The sequence below is a fragment of the Cicer arietinum genome, chromosome 7, assembly GCF_000331145.2.
Source record: "Cicer arietinum cultivar CDC Frontier isolate Library 1 chromosome 7, Cicar.CDCFrontier_v2.0, whole genome shotgun sequence".
Taxonomy (NCBI): Eukaryota; Viridiplantae; Streptophyta; class Magnoliopsida; order Fabales; family Fabaceae; genus Cicer; species Cicer arietinum.
In genome coordinates, this window is record NC_021166.2 from 12893170 (window position 1) to 12913849 (window position 20680).

At 29.4% G+C, this 20680-nt stretch overlaps 2 protein-coding genes across 3 annotated transcripts in view; both read right to left on the reverse strand.

Moving 5' to 3' along the window:
* Positions 1-7393: 7393 nt before the first annotated feature.
* On the reverse strand, positions 7394-14133 carry LOC101508276 (casein kinase II subunit alpha-4, chloroplastic). The gene is made up of 10 exons (XM_004509013.4): positions 13897-14133; positions 13618-13747; positions 11143-11337; positions 10049-10206; positions 9011-9101; positions 8775-8840; positions 8258-8340; positions 8097-8160; positions 7944-8012; positions 7394-7725 (listed from the first exon to the last, which is right to left on the reverse strand). The coding sequence occupies exons 1-10, from the start codon at positions 14022-14024 to the stop codon at positions 7666-7668; spliced, it is 1044 nt and encodes a 347-aa protein (XP_004509070.1). The 5' UTR covers positions 14025-14133; the 3' UTR covers positions 7394-7665.
* A 2393-nt stretch (positions 14134-16526) lies between these two features.
* LOC101508598 (uncharacterized) overlaps positions 16527-20680 on the reverse strand; it is a 7542-nt gene continuing 3388 nt past the window's right edge. For both annotated transcript variants that reach the window (XM_004509014.4, XM_004509015.4), the window contains exons 2-7: positions 19327-19564; positions 18494-18684; positions 17662-17897; positions 17315-17558; positions 17046-17153; positions 16527-16817 (exon numbers count right to left, since the gene is read on the reverse strand). In XM_004509014.4, the coding sequence (XP_004509071.1) occupies positions 16695-16817; positions 17046-17153; positions 17315-17558; positions 17662-17897; positions 18494-18684; positions 19327-19564 (1140 nt within the window). In that variant the 3' untranslated portion in view covers positions 16527-16694. The remainder of the gene's footprint in view (positions 16818-17045; positions 17154-17314; positions 17559-17661; positions 17898-18493; positions 18685-19326; positions 19565-20680) is intronic.

Genomic DNA, 20680 nt, shown 5'->3' on the forward strand with positions numbered 1-20680 from the left:
GAAAAATAACAATGAACAAAAATGAGATAAATTACAAAATTCATTAGTGAATTTATTGTGTGTTTATTATATTCAAATTATTTCATTTTATCTAACTAGATAATTTATCGATGAGAATGTCTCGCTTACCAATTGAATCATGCAACCAGACTTTCCACTCTCAAAATGGTTCATATATATATATATAAGGAGCATATCAAATGAGATGAATTTTACCATGAAATGATGAGAGGGTAAATTTTTATATATCCTAAAAATGACAACCAATCAAAAATGGTGACAATAGAGATGGACAATAATGGTTCCTAAGTTCTAGATAAAATTATAAATATTGATACCGTTAAGATGCACATTTTGTGTCATGATTCTCGCATTTATGTGTGAGATTCAGATATTTAACACTCCATTTAAAAAAGAAAAAAAAAAGAGTTGGATGATGATGATTATTATGTAATTTGTTAATATATCATTTTAGGATTTTTTTTTATAATTAGAGAAAATGCCTGTATTGGAATAAGATCTAATGCAAAATTTTATTTTAAAAAATGAACACTTTAAATGATGTTATTCATACAATATAATTGATCTAACTAAAACATTAGAATAGTTACTCATGTGAAACAAGTTTATCCTATGCATTATTCATATATGAAAATCATTCTTCACTTTCACTAATTCTAAAAAAGCATATTAAAGTTGAGTTTAAAGTTGTTGCTTTTGCTCTTTTGAATTATTTTTCTGATGATTTTGTTTTGACATTGAATTAGATTTCTTTTACAAATAATTCTCAATTAAATTTGAGAATATTTTAGTTGTTGATTGTTTAGTTTCTTTTTATTTTATTATTCATGTTGACCATTGATTTTGAGTTTTATTTTGTTTCAATATTTTTGTTGAATTTATTTTGAATTTTATTTATTTATTTTTAATCCTTGAATACACCCACACAAATCTATATCATAAATGGAAAATTAATTTTACATTTAACACTACACATTCACACACACACACACACACACACACACACACACACACACACACACATATATATATATATATACACACATATATATATATATATATATATATATATATATATATATTAATTATTATATTAAATACTATTTTAATTTTAAATTGATCGAGCTTAATTAATTCAGAATCAATTACATTAAAAAATTATTTGAAATAGTATTTATCCATTTTTCATTCAACAAAGGAAAAAAATAAACAAATCTTAATATCTTTAAATTCAATTTCAAATCATAATTAATAAGATAATCTAAACGTTCTACCTATCATTTACTATAATGCAAACAATCAGGTTGTTTTATCAAGCCAATTTACTTATTGATAATTTGTAAGAAATGTAATATAATATAAATTAAGACTCAAATTGATTATGTTAAATATAGTGCCAATATTTTGAAATCTTAATAATTATATAATGTAATAATATATACATTTAATTAAATTTATGAAGAAAAAAAATTAAGAATTCTATCTACTTTTAATCAATGTTAAAATTTCAAAAAATATATAAATTTAAAAAGTCATTATATACATATAATTATTCAATCAATTACTAATTATTAATTAATAATTATATTATAATATATATCAATAAAAACATGAAACAATGCTAACTATTTTTAATCGATGATAAAATTTCAAAATATATGTAAACATAAAAATTTATTATATACATATAATTATTCAATCAATTAATAATTATATTATAATATATATCAATATCAAGTTGATTGCGTTAACCATTTGTATTACATGCCAAAATTTCAAAATATAAAATGTAATAATATACATTCAACTATTCAATAAAGTAATAATAATTAATTATGATAGATACTATTAAAAAAATGTTGAGAATGATAACAATTATATGAGAAAAAAATTATATAATCAAGTAAATAACTGATTAAGGAATTTCAGTTAAAAGCTAATTATTTAAGAGAAGCGAATAATTTTAATCATAGCTGGAACAATTCGTTCAGAAGACACGTTTATAAAAATATTTACATTAATAATGTATTCCAAATTCAGCTCTAATATATTTTTGTAACATTGATTTATACCAAATTTTATTTATTTTAAAAATAAAAAATATAATTAATTATTTGTATTTAATTATACAACTCATTTTTTCAAATTACAATTTTAGTTTAATTTATTATTTAAAAAATTTATGTTTTCTCGGTAATACTTTTTAAGATGTAAGTAGTTCATTTTTTGAAAATATCATAATCTTCAAAAATACTATCGTATTTTTTTTTTAATGAATAATATATTGGATCTTAGAATCATTCATAACTTAAGATTATTTTCTTAAATATTGTCACATTATTTTCTTATCATGTACTTTCATATTAAAATATTTTATTTAAATAATTATTTTTCCATCTGGTGCAGTACACGACCTCAACAACACTAGTTTACCACTAGTTTTATATGACTCAACGAAATTTTCTTTCAATATCGACCATATACCAAATTGAAATTGAAATGTAGCTGAATGGTAATGAATTTTTCCTTTATGACGTTCCTTCAACTATTTAGTTGAATAGAAATTGAAATTTCTACCATATATGGGAATTTTTTAATAAAAAAATAACTATAGCAAATGCCAAACATATACGTACTCTTTTGGTTTAGTACCTTAGGTGACATACAGCTCAACATGTTGGATTGGCACAATGTTGTTAAGAGAAGAGAGGAGACAAAAGACTAGAGATGGATTTGGTTGTGCACTCAAACTAAGGAGGATGTGTCATTTCTAACGTTTGTTATTTTTTGTGTGTTTTGGGCAGTTTGTATGGTAAGAGTCCGACACAAGGGTGCGGTCCTTGCTCGGATGATTGTCCAAGTTTTGAGCACATTGTTCCCTCATCCCTCTTAATCATTCCACCTTATGTTATAATATTATCTATGTTCATAGTATTCTCATCTTAGTTTTTGAAATGACATTTCATGCATATTGTACATCTTATCACTATTAAATGCATCCTTTTTTGTACTTGAATTCAAAACTATCCTATTTCTCTCGCTATATACATGTCATTACTCATCACCGTATATTTCCTTTCTATCATGTCTTTTATATATGGCTTTAACTATAAATATAAATAAGCAAATCAAATTGCACTGCTCAAAATCTAATATAAATTATTTAGTTATATTTCAATAAAAATTACTAAAAAATCTTAGTTCTAATACTCAATTCTCTTAAATTTATTGTATCTACCTAACTCCTTTAAAATGGTCAAGGTCCAACACAACAAAGTGTAAGAAAAATATTTTTTTTTTTAAATATACTTGATTGCGTGTGTGCCAATCTCAAATACAAAATACTTTTTAAAGTATTGTCTACTTAGGATAATGTGTAAGTCTTCAAGATTTTATTCTTAATTAAAATGTATCTTAGTAGATTGAAAAATAAGAGGGTTTGTAAAAAATTTATCCTTGATTCTTAAGCATTGGGAGATTTTTTTTAATCTTAATTGTAGCCTACCAATCAAAGTTAAGGGATAAAATGGTATGCAAACCCTCAAGTGTGGCGTAGACACTCCTTTCCATATACGGCGCAAATGTTCTAAACAAACTCTTAGAGCGTGAAGGAAGAACACATTTGTGATTGAAATTGAAAGAAATTCATGACACTAGAGATGTCCAATAATGGTGTATTTGCATACATTTTGACCCCCTGCACACTACAATGAATGAGGTGATGTTAAAAATGAAATATAGTGCTATATATTGAATTTGAGTTAGTCCAAAAGTCAACTCTAAAACAATATACTTTGAATTATTAATTTAACAAAATATATAATACTTGGTATAATATGCACGTTATTAATTCCATTTAAGTGTGTATTTTATTTATTTTGAAACAATTACTACTAAATTTCTAAATTTAACAAGGATTATGCTAATGTGTATTTTAAAGACACATATTAAAGATTTAAAAAATAGTAAATATTTAAATTTAAACACAATATTTAAAGAAAAAATAATTGAGTAGTGTTTAATTATATATATTTTTTTGTGTTTTCAAATTCTTGAGTAGAGAGAAGAATTGGTGCAGCGTTATTCAATTTGACAAGACCGAGGGCTTGGATGTCGAGTCAACTATGTAGGATGATTTTACGATAACGTCCATGTATATGTTCTTCTTTCATGTTCTATTCTTAATAACCTTTTTTGTATGTTCATCAGCGCTTGTAGAAAAAGACAAGAATACTGAAACGGAAAGCATGGGTCGGGTTTATGCTGGATAAGAACAAATTCACAACTCACAACTTTTACTCTAAAAATAAAAAAAATTCACAACACATGCCACGTCATCATATGCCAAACATTTATATAGTCACATCATCCATGATCCTCATACATGCACATGAGACCATGGATGGATATCTCACATCTCTTTCATCCGTGGAGTGACACAATATATGGTGCTATTGATATTGCATATTAATTAATTAATTCATTTCATAAACCACAGTGTGGCCAAAATAGAATGCAATCATTATTTGGAAAGAAAAAGACCATTAAACACTAACTTTGGCTTAACTTAAAAATCAAATCAGAGAATCCATTCTGAACCCACTTAGATGATATGCAAGCATGCAATAAAATTCCCACTAATCTTCTTTCTAGTTATGCAATAATAATAATAATAATAATAATAATAATAATAATAATAACAATAATAATAATAATAATAATTATAATAATAATAATAATAATATATAAAAGGGTTTTACCATTTTCTTAGTTCGCAAGCTCTTGATTATCCTCTAAACAAAACAAAAATGATACCAATTGGTGCATAACATATCATAATATATAAATAGTTGTAACCAAAAAAATATCATAATAAAATAGTCATGCTTTTTCTCATGTAAACAAAGCCAAAATGAACATCGATCAATTGGTGCATAACATATCACAATAAATTAATTAGTCATATGCTTTTTCTCATGCATCCAAGTTTCATATATTTTAAAAATTCAATATCTCTGTTAACTTTTGTTAATTCATCATATATAGTATAAATTTTTTATCTTTTAGGTGGGACTACACATATTACAATATTAGGTATCTTTTCTTTTCTCCAAGTTTCTCATCACTTAGTGGCTAAACTCGAAATGTCGCCATTTAAAAAAGTTGATAAAAAGTTGAGTGGCATACCATCATATGCTTGTCCATGTTGAAAATTAATATTTAATTCTATACGTGGGAGTAACAATCTTTACATTTTTTCATCACAATTTTGTTTTTCATATAGATTCTAATAATGAATATATTTATTATGCTAGTTATATGGTCCCCACACACTTGTTCCATAATATCGGATTATATGCCAAATGTTCCATAAACACGAAGATTCCGGGATTCATATGTCTTAACTTTGTCTCCGGTTACTATGTGGCATTTTCATTTCAACATCCTCAATAATTGAGAATACTTGCACGTTCTCAAGTGAGTAGAAAATTTCCTAATCAAATTATCATCACATTTGAGGAATTATATGCTTAAGGACATTATTAACACTATTATGTGCTAGTAGCAGGATAATTAATCCAGGTGGATGAAATGAAACACACTTTGACACATCCCTTAAACTAGTGGATATGTTGAAGACAATAACATGTTAATTAAGTATAGACAATTTAGGGGACGGTTTGGAAGTTGTGCAAGGAAAGCAATTTGCCTAAACAAAATTGAAGTATTAATTAAAGTATATGTGAAGAAATATTTAATTGAGAGCACAAAAATCCAACATAGGTACTAGTTGGGTTGGAGACCATGGTCTATTCACTTTTTGTTGATGTGGGCATCTTTAATCTTTAGAATGTCGAGCTTTCTATTCTCTAACCAATTAGACCCAATATAAAGCTAATAATTAATAATAATACATGATAATGAAGTTTCGTTTATCTTAGGAAGGTGCCAAAATATAATTCTTTTTTGGGAAAAAAGTGTTGCACTGTTATTATATTTATTTAAAAAGTAGTACAAAATAAAAAATATCATGATGTTTCAGATCCCGATCTTTTTTATCATCATAGAAAGTGGTGTTTTCACTATCAAAAATTAAGTTGGGTTGGAGACTATGGTCTGCTCACTTTCATTTTTTAATTATGACATGACAATATCAAAAAGATGAATACTTCTTCCATCCACTTTCACGTTACATTTCACAACTTCATCAAATTTCATTCCTAAATTGCATCTTCAACATAAATGTATGATGACATGTCAGTGACTATATATAGTCTTTAGATAGACACAAATTTAGCCGAGAAAGACACATCATCATATATACAATATCAAATAGAAACATCAACCTCACCCCAATCCTCTAAGCCGGGTGTAAAGAATCCAATTTGTTAATTGGAGGACATTTATGAAGTGAATAACGGAATATGGCAGCATAAGATGGCTAAATTAATAACAAAGCATAGGTCAGCTAGTTCCACAATACAAGGAAATTTCAAACCATGTCGAAAACAATATTCAACATTACATTTTGGGCCAAAACAGAAAGATAGCAAGATATATGCATCGCAAGAAGGTTGCCATAAATATTGGACTTTAGACGGATAGCCATAAATTGAGTTGCGTAAGAAGGTTGAACTTTCCAACGTAACGTTGCATAAAAACTTGTACGATCCCTTTTCAATTTCAATTTCAATCGGTCACCTATCCAAGACACTTTCGGTTGTGTAGATCAGATAAAGATTTAGGATATACATAATTACTAGCGACCCTAAGTTTTGGGATAACAGATGCATGCAACTACACATTTTTGGTACCACAATAATAATAACGCAATGTAGGATCAATTCTGCAATCCCATTAATGAATACTCCCATTTGCTCAATTGCAAAAGTTGGATGGAGTGTATTGCTTTACTCAGACTAATAGTATCTATTCATTCGGCCCACACCAAAAGCTTGAGAATTGGTTTCTTTTACAATTGTTAAAATATAGGATACAAATTAACATTGAAATCATGATGTAGAAACATAACGTGGGGGTTATTATTTGATTTCAAGAGCATTTCATAAACTTACAGAAAAAAAGGGACAACAAAGAGATAAGCATTCCATGCAAAACGAAACTAAATGAGTTAGGCGATTAATCTAATCGTTCCACAAACATTCTCATGCTGCAAAACTCAATTTATAATGCAATCATCACCATTCCCACCTTTGGGGGGAAAATTCACAACATCTACCTGCTAACATGTCAAATGAGATGCTGCACAAGATTATGACATGCTCAAAATTGTAAATACTGCATAGCTATGCTGTAACAAAAAAAATTGAAACTGTAAAATTTGTTGAGTATTTTTTTTGAAGAAAGAAAAGAAAAAAGCAAACTTCAACTCAAATTGAATCAAGATTCCATTCCCAAATTTGGAGCACGCAATCAAAATGAAATTGTTGAGAGCTGAATTTCTCACCAAAATAACAAAATCAGAATCAAAAGGTGAGTCGGGCAAGAGCTAAAGAAATTGAGTTTTACAACAGAAAGGGGCAGAATCTCCTAAAAGCAAGTTTCACCAAAAATAAAAGTTCAGACATCTAGGGAAAGCCCCTGATCAAAGGTGAGCACCATATTACAACAAGCATCAGCAACTCAATGTGTCCGAGTTCTACTACTTTCTGCACTTCGAACTGGATTGAAGTATGGATGGGCCTGCGTAGTATTTAAGATTTGTTAACCAAACATTCTATAAAATGAGTTCATATTACCACTTATATGGTAAGAAGGGCATATGCAGTATTAACTGGAAGGTGATGAAACAACAGCTAAAGCCAAATGTCAGATCAGAAGCCCGAAGGTCCCAATTGAAAGACTAAGCTCAAATCAAGCCCAAGTGCGGTAATAAAAATACTAAAAGATTAGGTTGTTACCATGGCTTCTTTTGCAGTGGGCCGTTCTTGGTGATCGTACCGTAGTAACTTGTCAACAAAGTCAACAGCCTTCATAAAAATAGTGAAAGTTTAGACGTGGGTTAGATGTGGGTAAATCAAAACACATAAGTAGTTAATTATAATGCACAGTACCTCAGGAACAGCCAAGTGTTGATTTTCAATATTGATGAACCTTTGCCATGGCTTCCGGCTATGCCTGTTACAAATACAGTATTGGCATGTTAGTTGAAATAATGATAGTTTTATTAAACAATCAAAACATATTTACTAAATTATGAAAGTACAAAACAAACCTCCCAATAAGTGCTGCAAGATGCGGGTCCAACTCAATACGATACTTATTCAAATATGCATTTAATTCATCTGTCCCAAGTATCTATTACATGAAGGAAGAAAAACATTATCAATCTAAAATTTCCCATCTGTCTCTTCAATGTCTACGTTGCTTCTACAACTAAACAAACATCTTGTGTAGTTATGAATCAACTCAGAATTCAGATTACTAATACAGGCACAGATAAACATCAAACAAATAATTAAAACAAGGAAACTGTGTTCTGCCGGGATAAGTAGAAGAAAATTAAAGCAACAAGTTGGAAACAAAGCAAATGCAACATCTCATTATCCAACAGAAAAGCAAGGTATGTTCTCACTCAACAAAAAAGTTTCAGTTCTATACAAAAAGAGCATTTTTTCACAAGACCGCCGAGTTGGTAAACTCTAGTATTGGTAAACTCTAGTACACAAATCATTAAAAAGAAAAGGCCAACAATATGGCGCAGATTCCACCACTTCACAGACTACACTTACCCTGGCTATCTTGACCAGTTGATCATAGTTATCATGTCCATAAAAGAAGGGCTCCTTCCGGAATATCTAAAACAACACACACCAGAGGTAAGTAAAGCAGACATTGGCATTAAGAAGGACAAATTGATCTATCACGCTGTAGTTATAGATTGTAAGGATTAATCCTACAATGGAAGAACTAAGCCCTAACACTAAACAATAGAAAAATTGCATTATAAGGAAAGTGTGTTGCTTACCATCCCAGCAAACATACAACCAAGACTCCACAAATCTAGAGAGTAATCATAGTCTTGAAGATCAACAAGAAGCTCCGGACCTTTGAAATATCTACAAGCAAAGCATGTATAAAGGAGATAAAAAAGTGTTTGTAGGCAATGTGTATCTATGAGAGAGAGAGAGAGAAGCTCAGCCAAGTAAGCATGGTGTTGTTACAAAAAGCAACAACCTAATGAAACCCCACCTATTCTGGACTAAACCATATTTGCTCTTTGGATCTGATGGCCTAAAGATGTCTATGGAGGAACCACCATTAGATATTCACCAACTAATGTATCGATTTTTTATGCTGAAGTTCAAATTTCAAAGACCCAAACCCCCTCCCAACAACAAACATCCCATCATAACAAACGGTCATTTTATCGGTGTCTAAGTGTAACAAAAAGAAATATCTCTTAACCTTCAAATTTTTTGTTGAACGGAAAAATGTTGGAAGTTAATCTTATATATTAGTGGGGAGTTGAATCAATGACTTCCTAATCACTTCAACCATCATTCCCTTCACTGTTTCCCCAAAATCTTAATCTTCAAACTAAGAATTTTGAACTGATGATTTTAGTTCAAGTATATGTATAACCAAGCCTAATGGTGAATGGAAGGAGTACTTGCAACTTGCAATGATTAACGGAAATGAAAACCAGACGGTACAAGTATTGAAATGTTGCCAAGGAAATTATTCAATGACAATTGATAATCATCTGAAAAAGCAACAAGAGAGAAATGAGTCGGTCCTCTTGAGACAGCTTGGTACTTTGAGTTCTGGGGTATCTGCAAAGCAATACACTACCTCACCAACAACCTCCCCCCCCCTAGACGCAACCACAAAAAATCCCCTCCAAATACACAGCAGTGAACTCAAACACCTAAACCCCCTTTAATTTCGGGCCTACTTAAGGATTTCCCAGCTCACCAATTTTGCCATCTAGTGGGCCAGACCAGAGGAAGTTTTTTTACAACTATAAGTTATTAGGATATGCAATAAAAGAGACATGAAGAACCTCGAGGAAACGCGAACATTATATTCTTTCCCAGGATGATAAAACTCTGCAAGTCCCCAGTCTATAAGGCGAAGCTTACGCTGCTCATGGTCAATCATTACATTATGGGGCTTTACATCCCGATGCATGATTCCTTGTGAATGGCAATAATCCAATGCCTGGTAGAAGTTTCAAATAACTTAGAGCTTCGAAGTTGATAGCCACAAAAAACTAGAAAAGGCAGGATTGGTAAAATAATATAATGAAAATATAGATTACAAACTGAACAAAGCAGCACAACAATGATAATGCATACACTAACTAGGATATATGAGCATGTATAACTGACATGCTAATAAGGAAACATGCAGGACGCATGAAGAGACATAAAGAACTAGATGCATTTTCTTTTGCAATGTATGTAAACTTAACAGGCAAAACTTTTTAGTTTGGTACTGTACAGTAAACAGCTGAGTCAACAGGACATTCAATTGAAGATTGTCTTTATTGAATGACACAGGTATACATATAAAAAGTCAATGAAACCAAAAAACAAAAGCTTCTGAGTTGAAGAAGAGATGCACAATCATAATTAGGGACACATGCATAAAAGTTGAAACACATTATCTCAGAGGATACAAATGACTAAACTAAAGAAGCATGCAAGCCATGTTGATCAGAAGGCTTTATCAAACTCAGCACTTACAAGAGAAAAAGGAACTAGTTTTCAAACTGTCATTGCATAATCAAGACAACGTGATAAGTCATGCATCGTAAGAGCATCTATTAAGCAGAATTGAGTTCTATACTTCTATAACAAACAAATCCTGAGTCACCGGGTCCCAAAATACCAACCAAAATGTACAGTCCATTCACACTATGCCTAAGACCGAAGTAAGTATTCGTCAAATCTGTGCAGCAAATGGTTCAAATCTTCATTACTTTAAAATTTAATTAAACAAGAAAGACTTAAAAATCATAAGCAATCAACCTTATAATACAACATCTAATATACCTTGAGCCCAACAAGATCACGGGAAAAAAATAACTAAAAAATACAACAATTGTAGCATGTTCATGTCGTTCATTTATAAACAGGAGAGCATCCAACTTGCCTTTAGGAGTTCATAGATATAATATCTTATATCATAGTCTGACAGTGTATGATAAAGTACTTTAAAATCAGTGTTATTGACATATTCAAATATGAGACTTGGGGTCTTTGACTGCTGGTCTCTAACAATGTCAAGCAACTTTACAATATTGGGCCCTCCGCAAAGATTCTGTAATATTTTGATTTCCCTCTTGATCTGCATTAACAATCAGAAGAATCAACGGAGTTAAATATATAACCGGAGGATGGGAGTGGGAAGCCATCATAATTTAAATAAAGAAATAAACGAACAGCCGAACACCCCTCTGCCACTAGATCATCTCTATTCTCAGTAACCAAACAGGGTTAACTATTTTTCTGTGGCACTATGGCCACTAGTTGACATCCAAAAATAGAAAGAAACTAACTCTTGATTAAAAAAAAATGTTTGTAAATGATTAATAGACATTGAAAACAGAGAATTAAAATCCAAGCACGGCATATATTATTTTCATATAAAGAAATTGCCACATATTGGAGTGTAACAGTGGCGTAGTATGACGATGCATAAGCACTGCAGTTTAAGTGTTTTAGTGGCATCACTAACATAGCCTTATCCCATACAGTGGGGTCGATTTTATAGATTAAATAACACCATTTATTATCAAGTCACCATGTCATGGTGAAATTAGAGCAAAGTGCCATTAGACATGCCTGGCGTTGCCGGCTGCATATCGAATATAATGGCTGTAGCGGCCAACTCTGTCATGCCATCACAGCTGTCCAAGGCAGAAATAGTAGCACAGGTTTTTAAAATATAACAAAGAGCCATTTGTCATATTTTTTAAAGGGATATATGAAATCCCAAGAGTTTACAACCTTTGCAAACTTAACAAATTCTACATTTTCCATTTTGGGCAAATTATCCATCTTTGGAATTGAATGAACTCCATTCTCTATCTGTGTTTCCACTATACTTTCTTCCCACAACTATTCTCTTTGATTCTGCTAGGTAACCCTCTTGCAGCGACTAGTGCTGTTCCTTCTCTGTTATCTCTAATGTTACTTTCTGTTATTTCCTCTCTGTTCTTGTTCTTCATGAGAAATTAAGAATACAACTTCTAGTCTTCTAAGTACTTTCAAATTTTCTTTTCGGTTTTGTGGTTTAATGGTGCTGAACATACGGAACACTCAGTCTAAATTTGCCGGAACTAAAAAGATTTTGCTTTTTTTTTTTTCACTTCAGAAGTTAATCCTTTGTAATAGTAAAATCATTCTAAGAAGAAAAAAGGGCTTTAGCATGAAAGATATCATAATTGGTCTATATTAAATATAAGAAAACACTCGAGTAAAGATATAATCTTAGGGATGAAATAGGCCCAAACTAACTTAGTCAACGATATTGATGACTGTAATGGGTGGCTAGTTGAAAACATAGAAGCTGATGATCATGATGTTAGGAATGAGTAGGTTTTAATGTCATTGCTGCTACTCTAAACTGGACTGATATTCATAAGGCTTCGGAAATTGAAGAGCCTCCAACACATACAAGGCCAGAGCACAGGGAGTATGACTATGTCAGAAAACATGGGGATTGGCCAGAAACAACAGCAGCGATCAAAGGTTCACAGGTAGATTCAAAATAGCAGTGAACTTTTAAATATTCTTGGTGTGGATGTTGGGTGAATCAAAACCTATAATGTTTTGAAGCCAAAAAAATGAGGTGAAATCATGAAATGCTTAAACCCTATGGCTTGTATGTTAATAGTTTTCCTTATTCTTATTTATTACATTAAGCAGCTTTATTGAATATGTTTTGTATATGTACAGAACTTACAACCAACCAAGCCTCCACCGAAGGCTGCAAAGCCAACTACCAATTTATGTGGCATATATTTTTCAAGGAATATATGATACCTGGGAATCGGGAGGGGGGGAGATGTAAGAATAATTAATAACTTAACCCTTATTCTGTATAATATTTGGTTATTTACTAAAATCTCATTTTGGAACCAACTGCGTTCGCCATTAACATTGTTCTACACAACCGAAAATTCAGAAAAACAGATGTAACTTCTAATTATCATAGCCACTTTTCCTAAGGATGTAACTGATATCTATCTAAGCATGTGCTTACACATCCATTTATGAGTGATTACACTTACACATTACATACACAACAACCAATCCTTCCTGAACCCTAGAAAATAAACCTCCCCCCAGCACACCCAAATACTAATACTAATTATAATAAAACAAAAACAAAATATATTGACTTTGGTAAGTAAAATTCCAACAGCAACAACAATATATGCACACACAGTCTACAGTTATTACTTTAACCTATCATAATTTACCAACTATAGTATTTATCAGTGAACATCTCCAGTTCATTCTGATATTGCCTAGATTGTAATTGAAGACGTATAACAACATATACATTCACCAAAATAAAACCCTAATCCAAAAAAAAAAAAAAAAACATAAAACTCATCACCTTCTTCTTCTTCACAGGTTTGAGGATCTTAATGACACATTTTTCATTATCAGTACAGTGAACACCTTCAAACACCTCACTGTATTTCCCTCTACCCACCTTCCTCACTACCTCATAATCATCCTGCTCCCTGAAAAATAAACACATAACAATAGAATCAAAACAACAGCAATACCCTAGAACTTCCATCGTTAAACCTATACAATTTGAAACAGAAATCAAAAGAAATTGAAAATTAAATGAGATAAAAATAAAGGATTATAAATTTATTATTATTACCCCCACTGAACGGTGAGGGTTTCGTAGTCCCAATATTCCTTGGGGCGAACGACGTTGACATCGGTATAAACCCTGGCTTTGGAGGACGCGCCGGGGCGGCGAGTGGATTTTCCGAACTTCTGTGACATGTCGTCGGGCGGAGGGAGCCGCAGACGGTGGCGATTGTGGTGCGACGACGAAGGAGTTGCGGAGGGAGAGAAAGAGAGGGGGAAATGAAAGAATAGTTTGGGGGAATTTATTATTTTTAATTATTATATATTATAAGAGAAAAAGAATGAACGATATTCACGAGTGCGGAAGAGAGAGATCAATCTATCGCGCGAGAAGTTTAATTGGAATTGTTTTATGGCCCATTAATTAATTGAAAATGGTTAGAAGGAAAAATAAATATCATACTCATTTAATATAATATTATAAATGTTTTTTGGATTTATATCGGTAGATATAGTTTTTACATTGTTCATCAAATATTAAATTCATATTTAACTTTTATATAAGTACTAATTCTCATTAATAACTGTAATGAATTATAATATATGAAAAAAATTACATTAATAATAATTAACAACTAAATTTATATTTTTTAAATATTATATTATAAATAATTAAAGGTTGTAATAAAAATTAAATATAAATGCCAAACCAGACTCAATTTTCTTCTTTCTCTCTTTTTCTTTTTTACATGTCTATCATTTTTTAACATTTATTTATTTATCTATAAAAAATGGTTTTTTATTATTTTATAAAATGACTCAATCTTATTATATTAACTTTCACAACTCATTTTATTTTAAAATATATATAAATTAAATAATATTAATAGTCAATAAATAATTTGATCAATGATGATTTTTAGATACAAGAGAATGCCCTTAAATAAACAGAGGAATTATCGTTGCTCGATCTCAAAAAAAAAAAAAAAGAGTTGTTATAATTCACTTTTTTCTTAGCATTTTCTTTCTTTTACATTAATTGAAAAGGATATTTTAAAGTCAATTTTTTGTTAGAAATTACCTCTTTTAACTCTTTTTCTTTTATTTTATTTTAAATAGTGTTTTTAATGTGTATTTAGTTTTCGTTCGTATTTTATTCGTGATTTCATCGTATCAGTGCATCGTTGTTTTGTTTATTATTTTGCTACAACATTATTTGATTTCTCATTTTTTTGTGATGTTGATTATCTAAAAGTTTAATTTCGAGTAATTACACATTTAATCAATTATTTTTATGTCATTAATGTTACATATTCAAATGAATGTGTATTATATTTTAAGTCTATCATATTTATAAGTATTTGTCATTTTAAAATATTAATTTAGATGTTGAATTTATATAGTTCTCAATCGATGCAATATACTAATATGAATTAATATTGTTTATTAAAAAAAAAACTTAATAGTTGATGTAATAACATGCACCCATTCCATTATTTTCTCCCCTAGTAGTCTTGGTTCTCCATTTTCTTTCTCCTCTTTGCGTATTTTTTTTTATTAGAGAAGGGGTGGTTTAAAATTATTATTTTAATTTAAAATCGTCCCTCCAATTTATTTTTCTCTCTTTATATTTAAATAAATGGTTTTCATATATTTTTATGTTGTTTTTTCTCATTTTGTGATTTCGTCATTCAAGTGTCACGTTGTTTTGTTCGTCGTCTTAGTGTAACATTTTGATTTTTCATCTCATTGCATCGTTTTAATTTGTTTCAAGTTTGTATTTCGTGTATTTGTTAAAATATTTGAGAATTACTCGTTTAGTCGACAACGTATTTTGAATAAGAGACTAATGAAAGATATCACCAAATTCAAGACTTTTTCAGTATTACATATGACTTTACCAACCTATGGTTGAATCGGTCATGTTAGATACCACCTATAGTTGATATGAGTGAATGCTAATAAATATTTTTTTTCAGAGATTGATGACATTAAAAATTGTAGATATTACATTATTCTTGATCATTGTCAATATGTAGAAGAAATTAGTTTGTTTTTAGAATTAATGTTTTAGTTTGATAATTTTTCGTTGATTTCTGAATAATTTATGTGTACTGTTATTGTGTTTTTATTTTTATTTTTTTGATAATCTCAAAATATAAATGAGAAATATCTCAATTTATGATCAATTTAATTATAATATTCTCATTTTAATATTTTAATGGAAAAAAATGTCTATAAAAAAATATAATATTTTATGTACATTTTAGAAGTATACTTTATAGAAAAGTGAATCGGTACAAGTTTTTGGAGTTTTATTTTTTATTTTATGTACATTTTAGAAGTATACTTTATAGAAAAGTGGAACTAGTTTACCCTCTAGAAGTATACTACTGAATTAAAATATAACTTTTTTCTCATTTGAAAATATATTTTTGTACATTCCAACAAAAAAAATATTTTTTAAAGAGAGAATATAAAATAGCTTTTATTTTAATTTGTTTATTATTTAAAAAATAAAATTTTAGTAATTTAAAATTCGCTTAGACTAAAAAAATATGATCAATAGATATGTTAATAGAAATTAAAATTATTTTAAACATTCGTCCTTGAAATTGAGATTAATTATTTGAAGTTTAAATCAAACTCGTGTTACACCTCTTTTTCCTGTAAAAAAAAAGTTAAATAAAAAATAAATTAACCAAATAATAATTAAATTACCGACATTATTCTAACATTTCTCCGGGAAATTGTTGCATACCATGCAAATATTTCATATAGACTTTATTTTTATAGCATAGTCCTAGGAGTTTTGAAGATATATTACATAAGAAACATATGATTTGAAATTGAAGCTAATGCGAATCATGATGTAGCACTAGGATTTGTTGTGATGGGCAAGTTCCCATCATAAGTGCATTTGAAGACATCTGGTTTCTTTACAATGCGGGGTCCAATTGGTACCTTGTTATTTTTAGGACGGATATCCTGCAAAAACATCAAACTCCATAACTATTATAACCTATATAACATTTATTAAAATTTTAAAAAATGCAGTCCTTAATCATAAGAGTCAAGCACCCCAATATGATTGAGAATTTTATTATAAATATACTATATATTACTATTAGACATAGTTTATTTTACATTGCAGAGGATAATAATTAGACAGATGATAATTTTTCAATAAGGTGAATTAACAATGAACATATTTACCTGGTCAAATATAGCTATTGGAATGGCAAGTGTTGCACAAGCATTAGGCGCATCAACAATTCCAGATATTCTTCCTTCACACGGGCAACAAGATAGCAAAAGGTACACCTAATTGATGTTCAAGATATAGCAATTAGCCATTGCATTTTTAATTTCTTTTGGGTATTCATATAAAAAATTATAGTGTAACATACTTGATCCCTTTTTTATGTGGGGGAAAAAAGCAAGTAGATATGTTTATAATTTTCAGTATTGTGTAATTAAATTACTTGTTCTTTGGAGTATCCAAACTTAGATATGTAGTCAATAGCATTGAGCACTGCTCGCTTGTATGCAACACTTGCATCTAAGTAGTGTTGCCTGCCACTTTCATCCACACTAATGCCTTCAAACACTAACCACTCTGAGAATCTTGGTTCAACTGGGCCTATCTCAAATATTGGGTTGACATGTAGTGGGGTGGGGCCCATTGGAGTAAGGTACTCTTTCATTCCTCCCCTTATAATATCACACCTGATTAATGTCATATACATAATAAAGGGTATCATTTAAAAATGATATGTATTAAACAAGTTGGTTTGGATTTGATTAATGTAATTATGTAAGTTATACTAACTTGAGTTCTAAGAAACCACTCATTTCTATTGCACCGCAGAATGAGATTTCGCCATCACCTTGTGAAAAATGCATATCACCGGTGCTGAGATTTGCTCCTTCTACAAAAACAGGAAGGTATATCTTTGAACCTCTGCTGAGATTTTTTATGTCACAATTTCCACCATTTTCTCTCCCTGGTATTGTTCTTGCTGCTTCACTTGCAATCTTCTCCCATTCATCAGTGCCTTTTTTAATCTACAACAATGTCATGAAATTGGTGTCAAAATAATAGAAAGGTAATTTTGTTTTGATTTCTTAACAAGGTAATAAAGCATTGATAAAAAATAGTATGTTCAACTATGTAACTTGTATAAGTGACTTACATTGTTAACTTGGTGCATAAGGCTACTCAAACCTTTATTTTAATTCAACTTATGCATGACAATTACTCTCTTACCCATTAAAAATTATTCACTATAAAGAGGTGACTTTTCACCCCATATATTTTCAACAAAATTACACGTGATTTTGATGCGTGTTTTTAAACAACATAATTTATCTGAAATTTCACATTCGAATAACAAAAAACAAAAAAAGTTTTTTTAGATGTATGTATTCAAAGTTATGTTCAAAGTGGAGAAAGTTTTTCTTTAACTAAATTTTTGTTTTGAACCTAGAAATTTGTTGGGCTGCCCTATGTAGTTGGCTTAGGGACATCTAAGAATGAAACATTCAATGTTATAAAAATATTTAGGAGATATTTTATATTGATTTTTGTAAAACACCCTAAAAGATTTTAATGATCTAAAATTTGGAGAATGAACTAAACTTATCTAGAGATGCATTATTACCTTTCCGAGGAAACAACTTTTTGTTGTTGGTAAATTTGCCAAGGGTCGGGTATGCAAAACCTCACATAGTTTGAGTGAGTGAATACCATTTACTTCAACATCTTTTTCCCTTTTATTCCATATGTTTAGTAGTTCCATTGATGGTGCAGTTCCAATTATACCTGGGTGTGTTATACCTGGAAACCTCACTCCTGACCAACACAAATGATTACATGAGTGACAAAATGTGTAGAAAGTATCCAATATGATCCATTGTTTTTTACAATGGAATGTATCAAATTCTTCAATATAAATTATCTTGTGTTGAATAAAAAATTTCCAGCGTTTTGAAAATAAAACAATTTTATGAAAATTAAATATAGAAAATTTCAAATACCACATAAAATATAAAAAAGAAATTAAAATTTGATCTTTACTTTATATAATTTGAATCATGAATAAAATGGTCCTTTGTATTTTTTCAAATTTTTCAAATTTATTCCTATATGTTTCAAAATCTTAAACCCTATAATTTTTCAAATTGGTCTCTATAATATATTTTTTTGCAAATTGGTCCCTAAAGGTTTCAAAAATTTCAATTTTGCCCTAAGTTTTTGAATTTCCATTTTAAACTGTTGTTCTTTTGATATTTATATTTTTACCCCAAAAGTTTTAAAATTTATAAAAATGATAAAACTTTAAACAAACATTTATTGTGTCTAAACAACAATAAATGGAGTCGCTAAAATTTGCTATAATTTTAATTTATTTGATAGAAACACATTATAAAGTTATACATAAATCATAACATTATATAGACAAAAGGTAAATGTATGAGTCCTTTGACGTTTCACCTGGTATTTGAGGAGAATGAGCATATATCCCTTCAAAGTACCAGATAGCTTTTGTGGCATATGGAAAATGGTCTGTCAAGAAACCACCTCCATTTTCTCTGTCAAATGTTGCTGTAAAACCCCATTCATCACCAGGGAGAGGACCCAAGTTGCATATTTCAACAGCAAGCAAATCTCCAGGCTTGGCTGGAATGCCATCACTGTCCACAATTCTGATTGGCCCACTAAGGTAATGGACCTGGACCATTTACCCCATCGTCCAAAATTAATTACCAAAAAACACACTCGGATGAATATACACTGAAAGATTTGCAAGGAATGCATAAAAGTACTAGCTTTCATCAATAAACCATTTGAGGTAATGAATAGTAATAATTTGTAAGTCTATTTTATTATATATTATTCTTTTTTTTTTCTTGAGAACCTCTCTCGTAAAAATCAACATTTCTCATAGAATTATAATAATAATAATAATAATAATAATAATAATAATAATAATAATAATAATAATAATAATAATAATAATAATAATAATTAGTTTTCATAATATGCAAGACCCTCTTTGATTATATGCAAAATATACCGTCTATTCTAAGTATAAAGGAAATATCTTTTTCAATATATCTATATATTATTATAATAATGGAAATACTCAATTTTAGTGTAACATTTTTTTTCCAAATTTATTCTTGGTTTAAACTATTTCATTTACAATTTTATTATCATCTATTTAATTAAATAATTAATTTTTAAAAATAGTATATACTATATAAATAATTAAATTTTTAAACTATTTTATTTATAATTTTAGCTTTCCTTACCAATTAAAAAAAATAAATTTTAAAATAAATTTTTGTTATCTCAAATACTTTTATAAAAAAAATAGAGACAAACTAATACATTATTTCTATGACGTGGAGCTAGAATCACACGTTAGTCACATTTTAGAGTATCTCCAACGGTGCGTAAATGCGTTCGTCCGCCAGAGTGTAATAACTTAAAATTTAGTTTTTTTTTGTGAGTTCACCGTTGGAATTGTGCCAATGTGTCATCACGGTACTGGTACTTCATCTCGGTTACTTTTTTTTTTATAATTAATTTACATATAATAATAGATATATCACGTTTAGTGGTAGACCCTATCTAATGAACCCTGAGTTCATAGTTGAAGATGCTCTTACTGGATGAATTTTTTGTTGAAATTGATTAAATTGAAATAATCTCACATTATTTAAAATTATAAAAAAAAAAGATGAAACTTAAAGCTATATATATATATATATATATATATATATATATATATATATATATATATATATATATATATATATATATATATAATTTTTAAACCCAT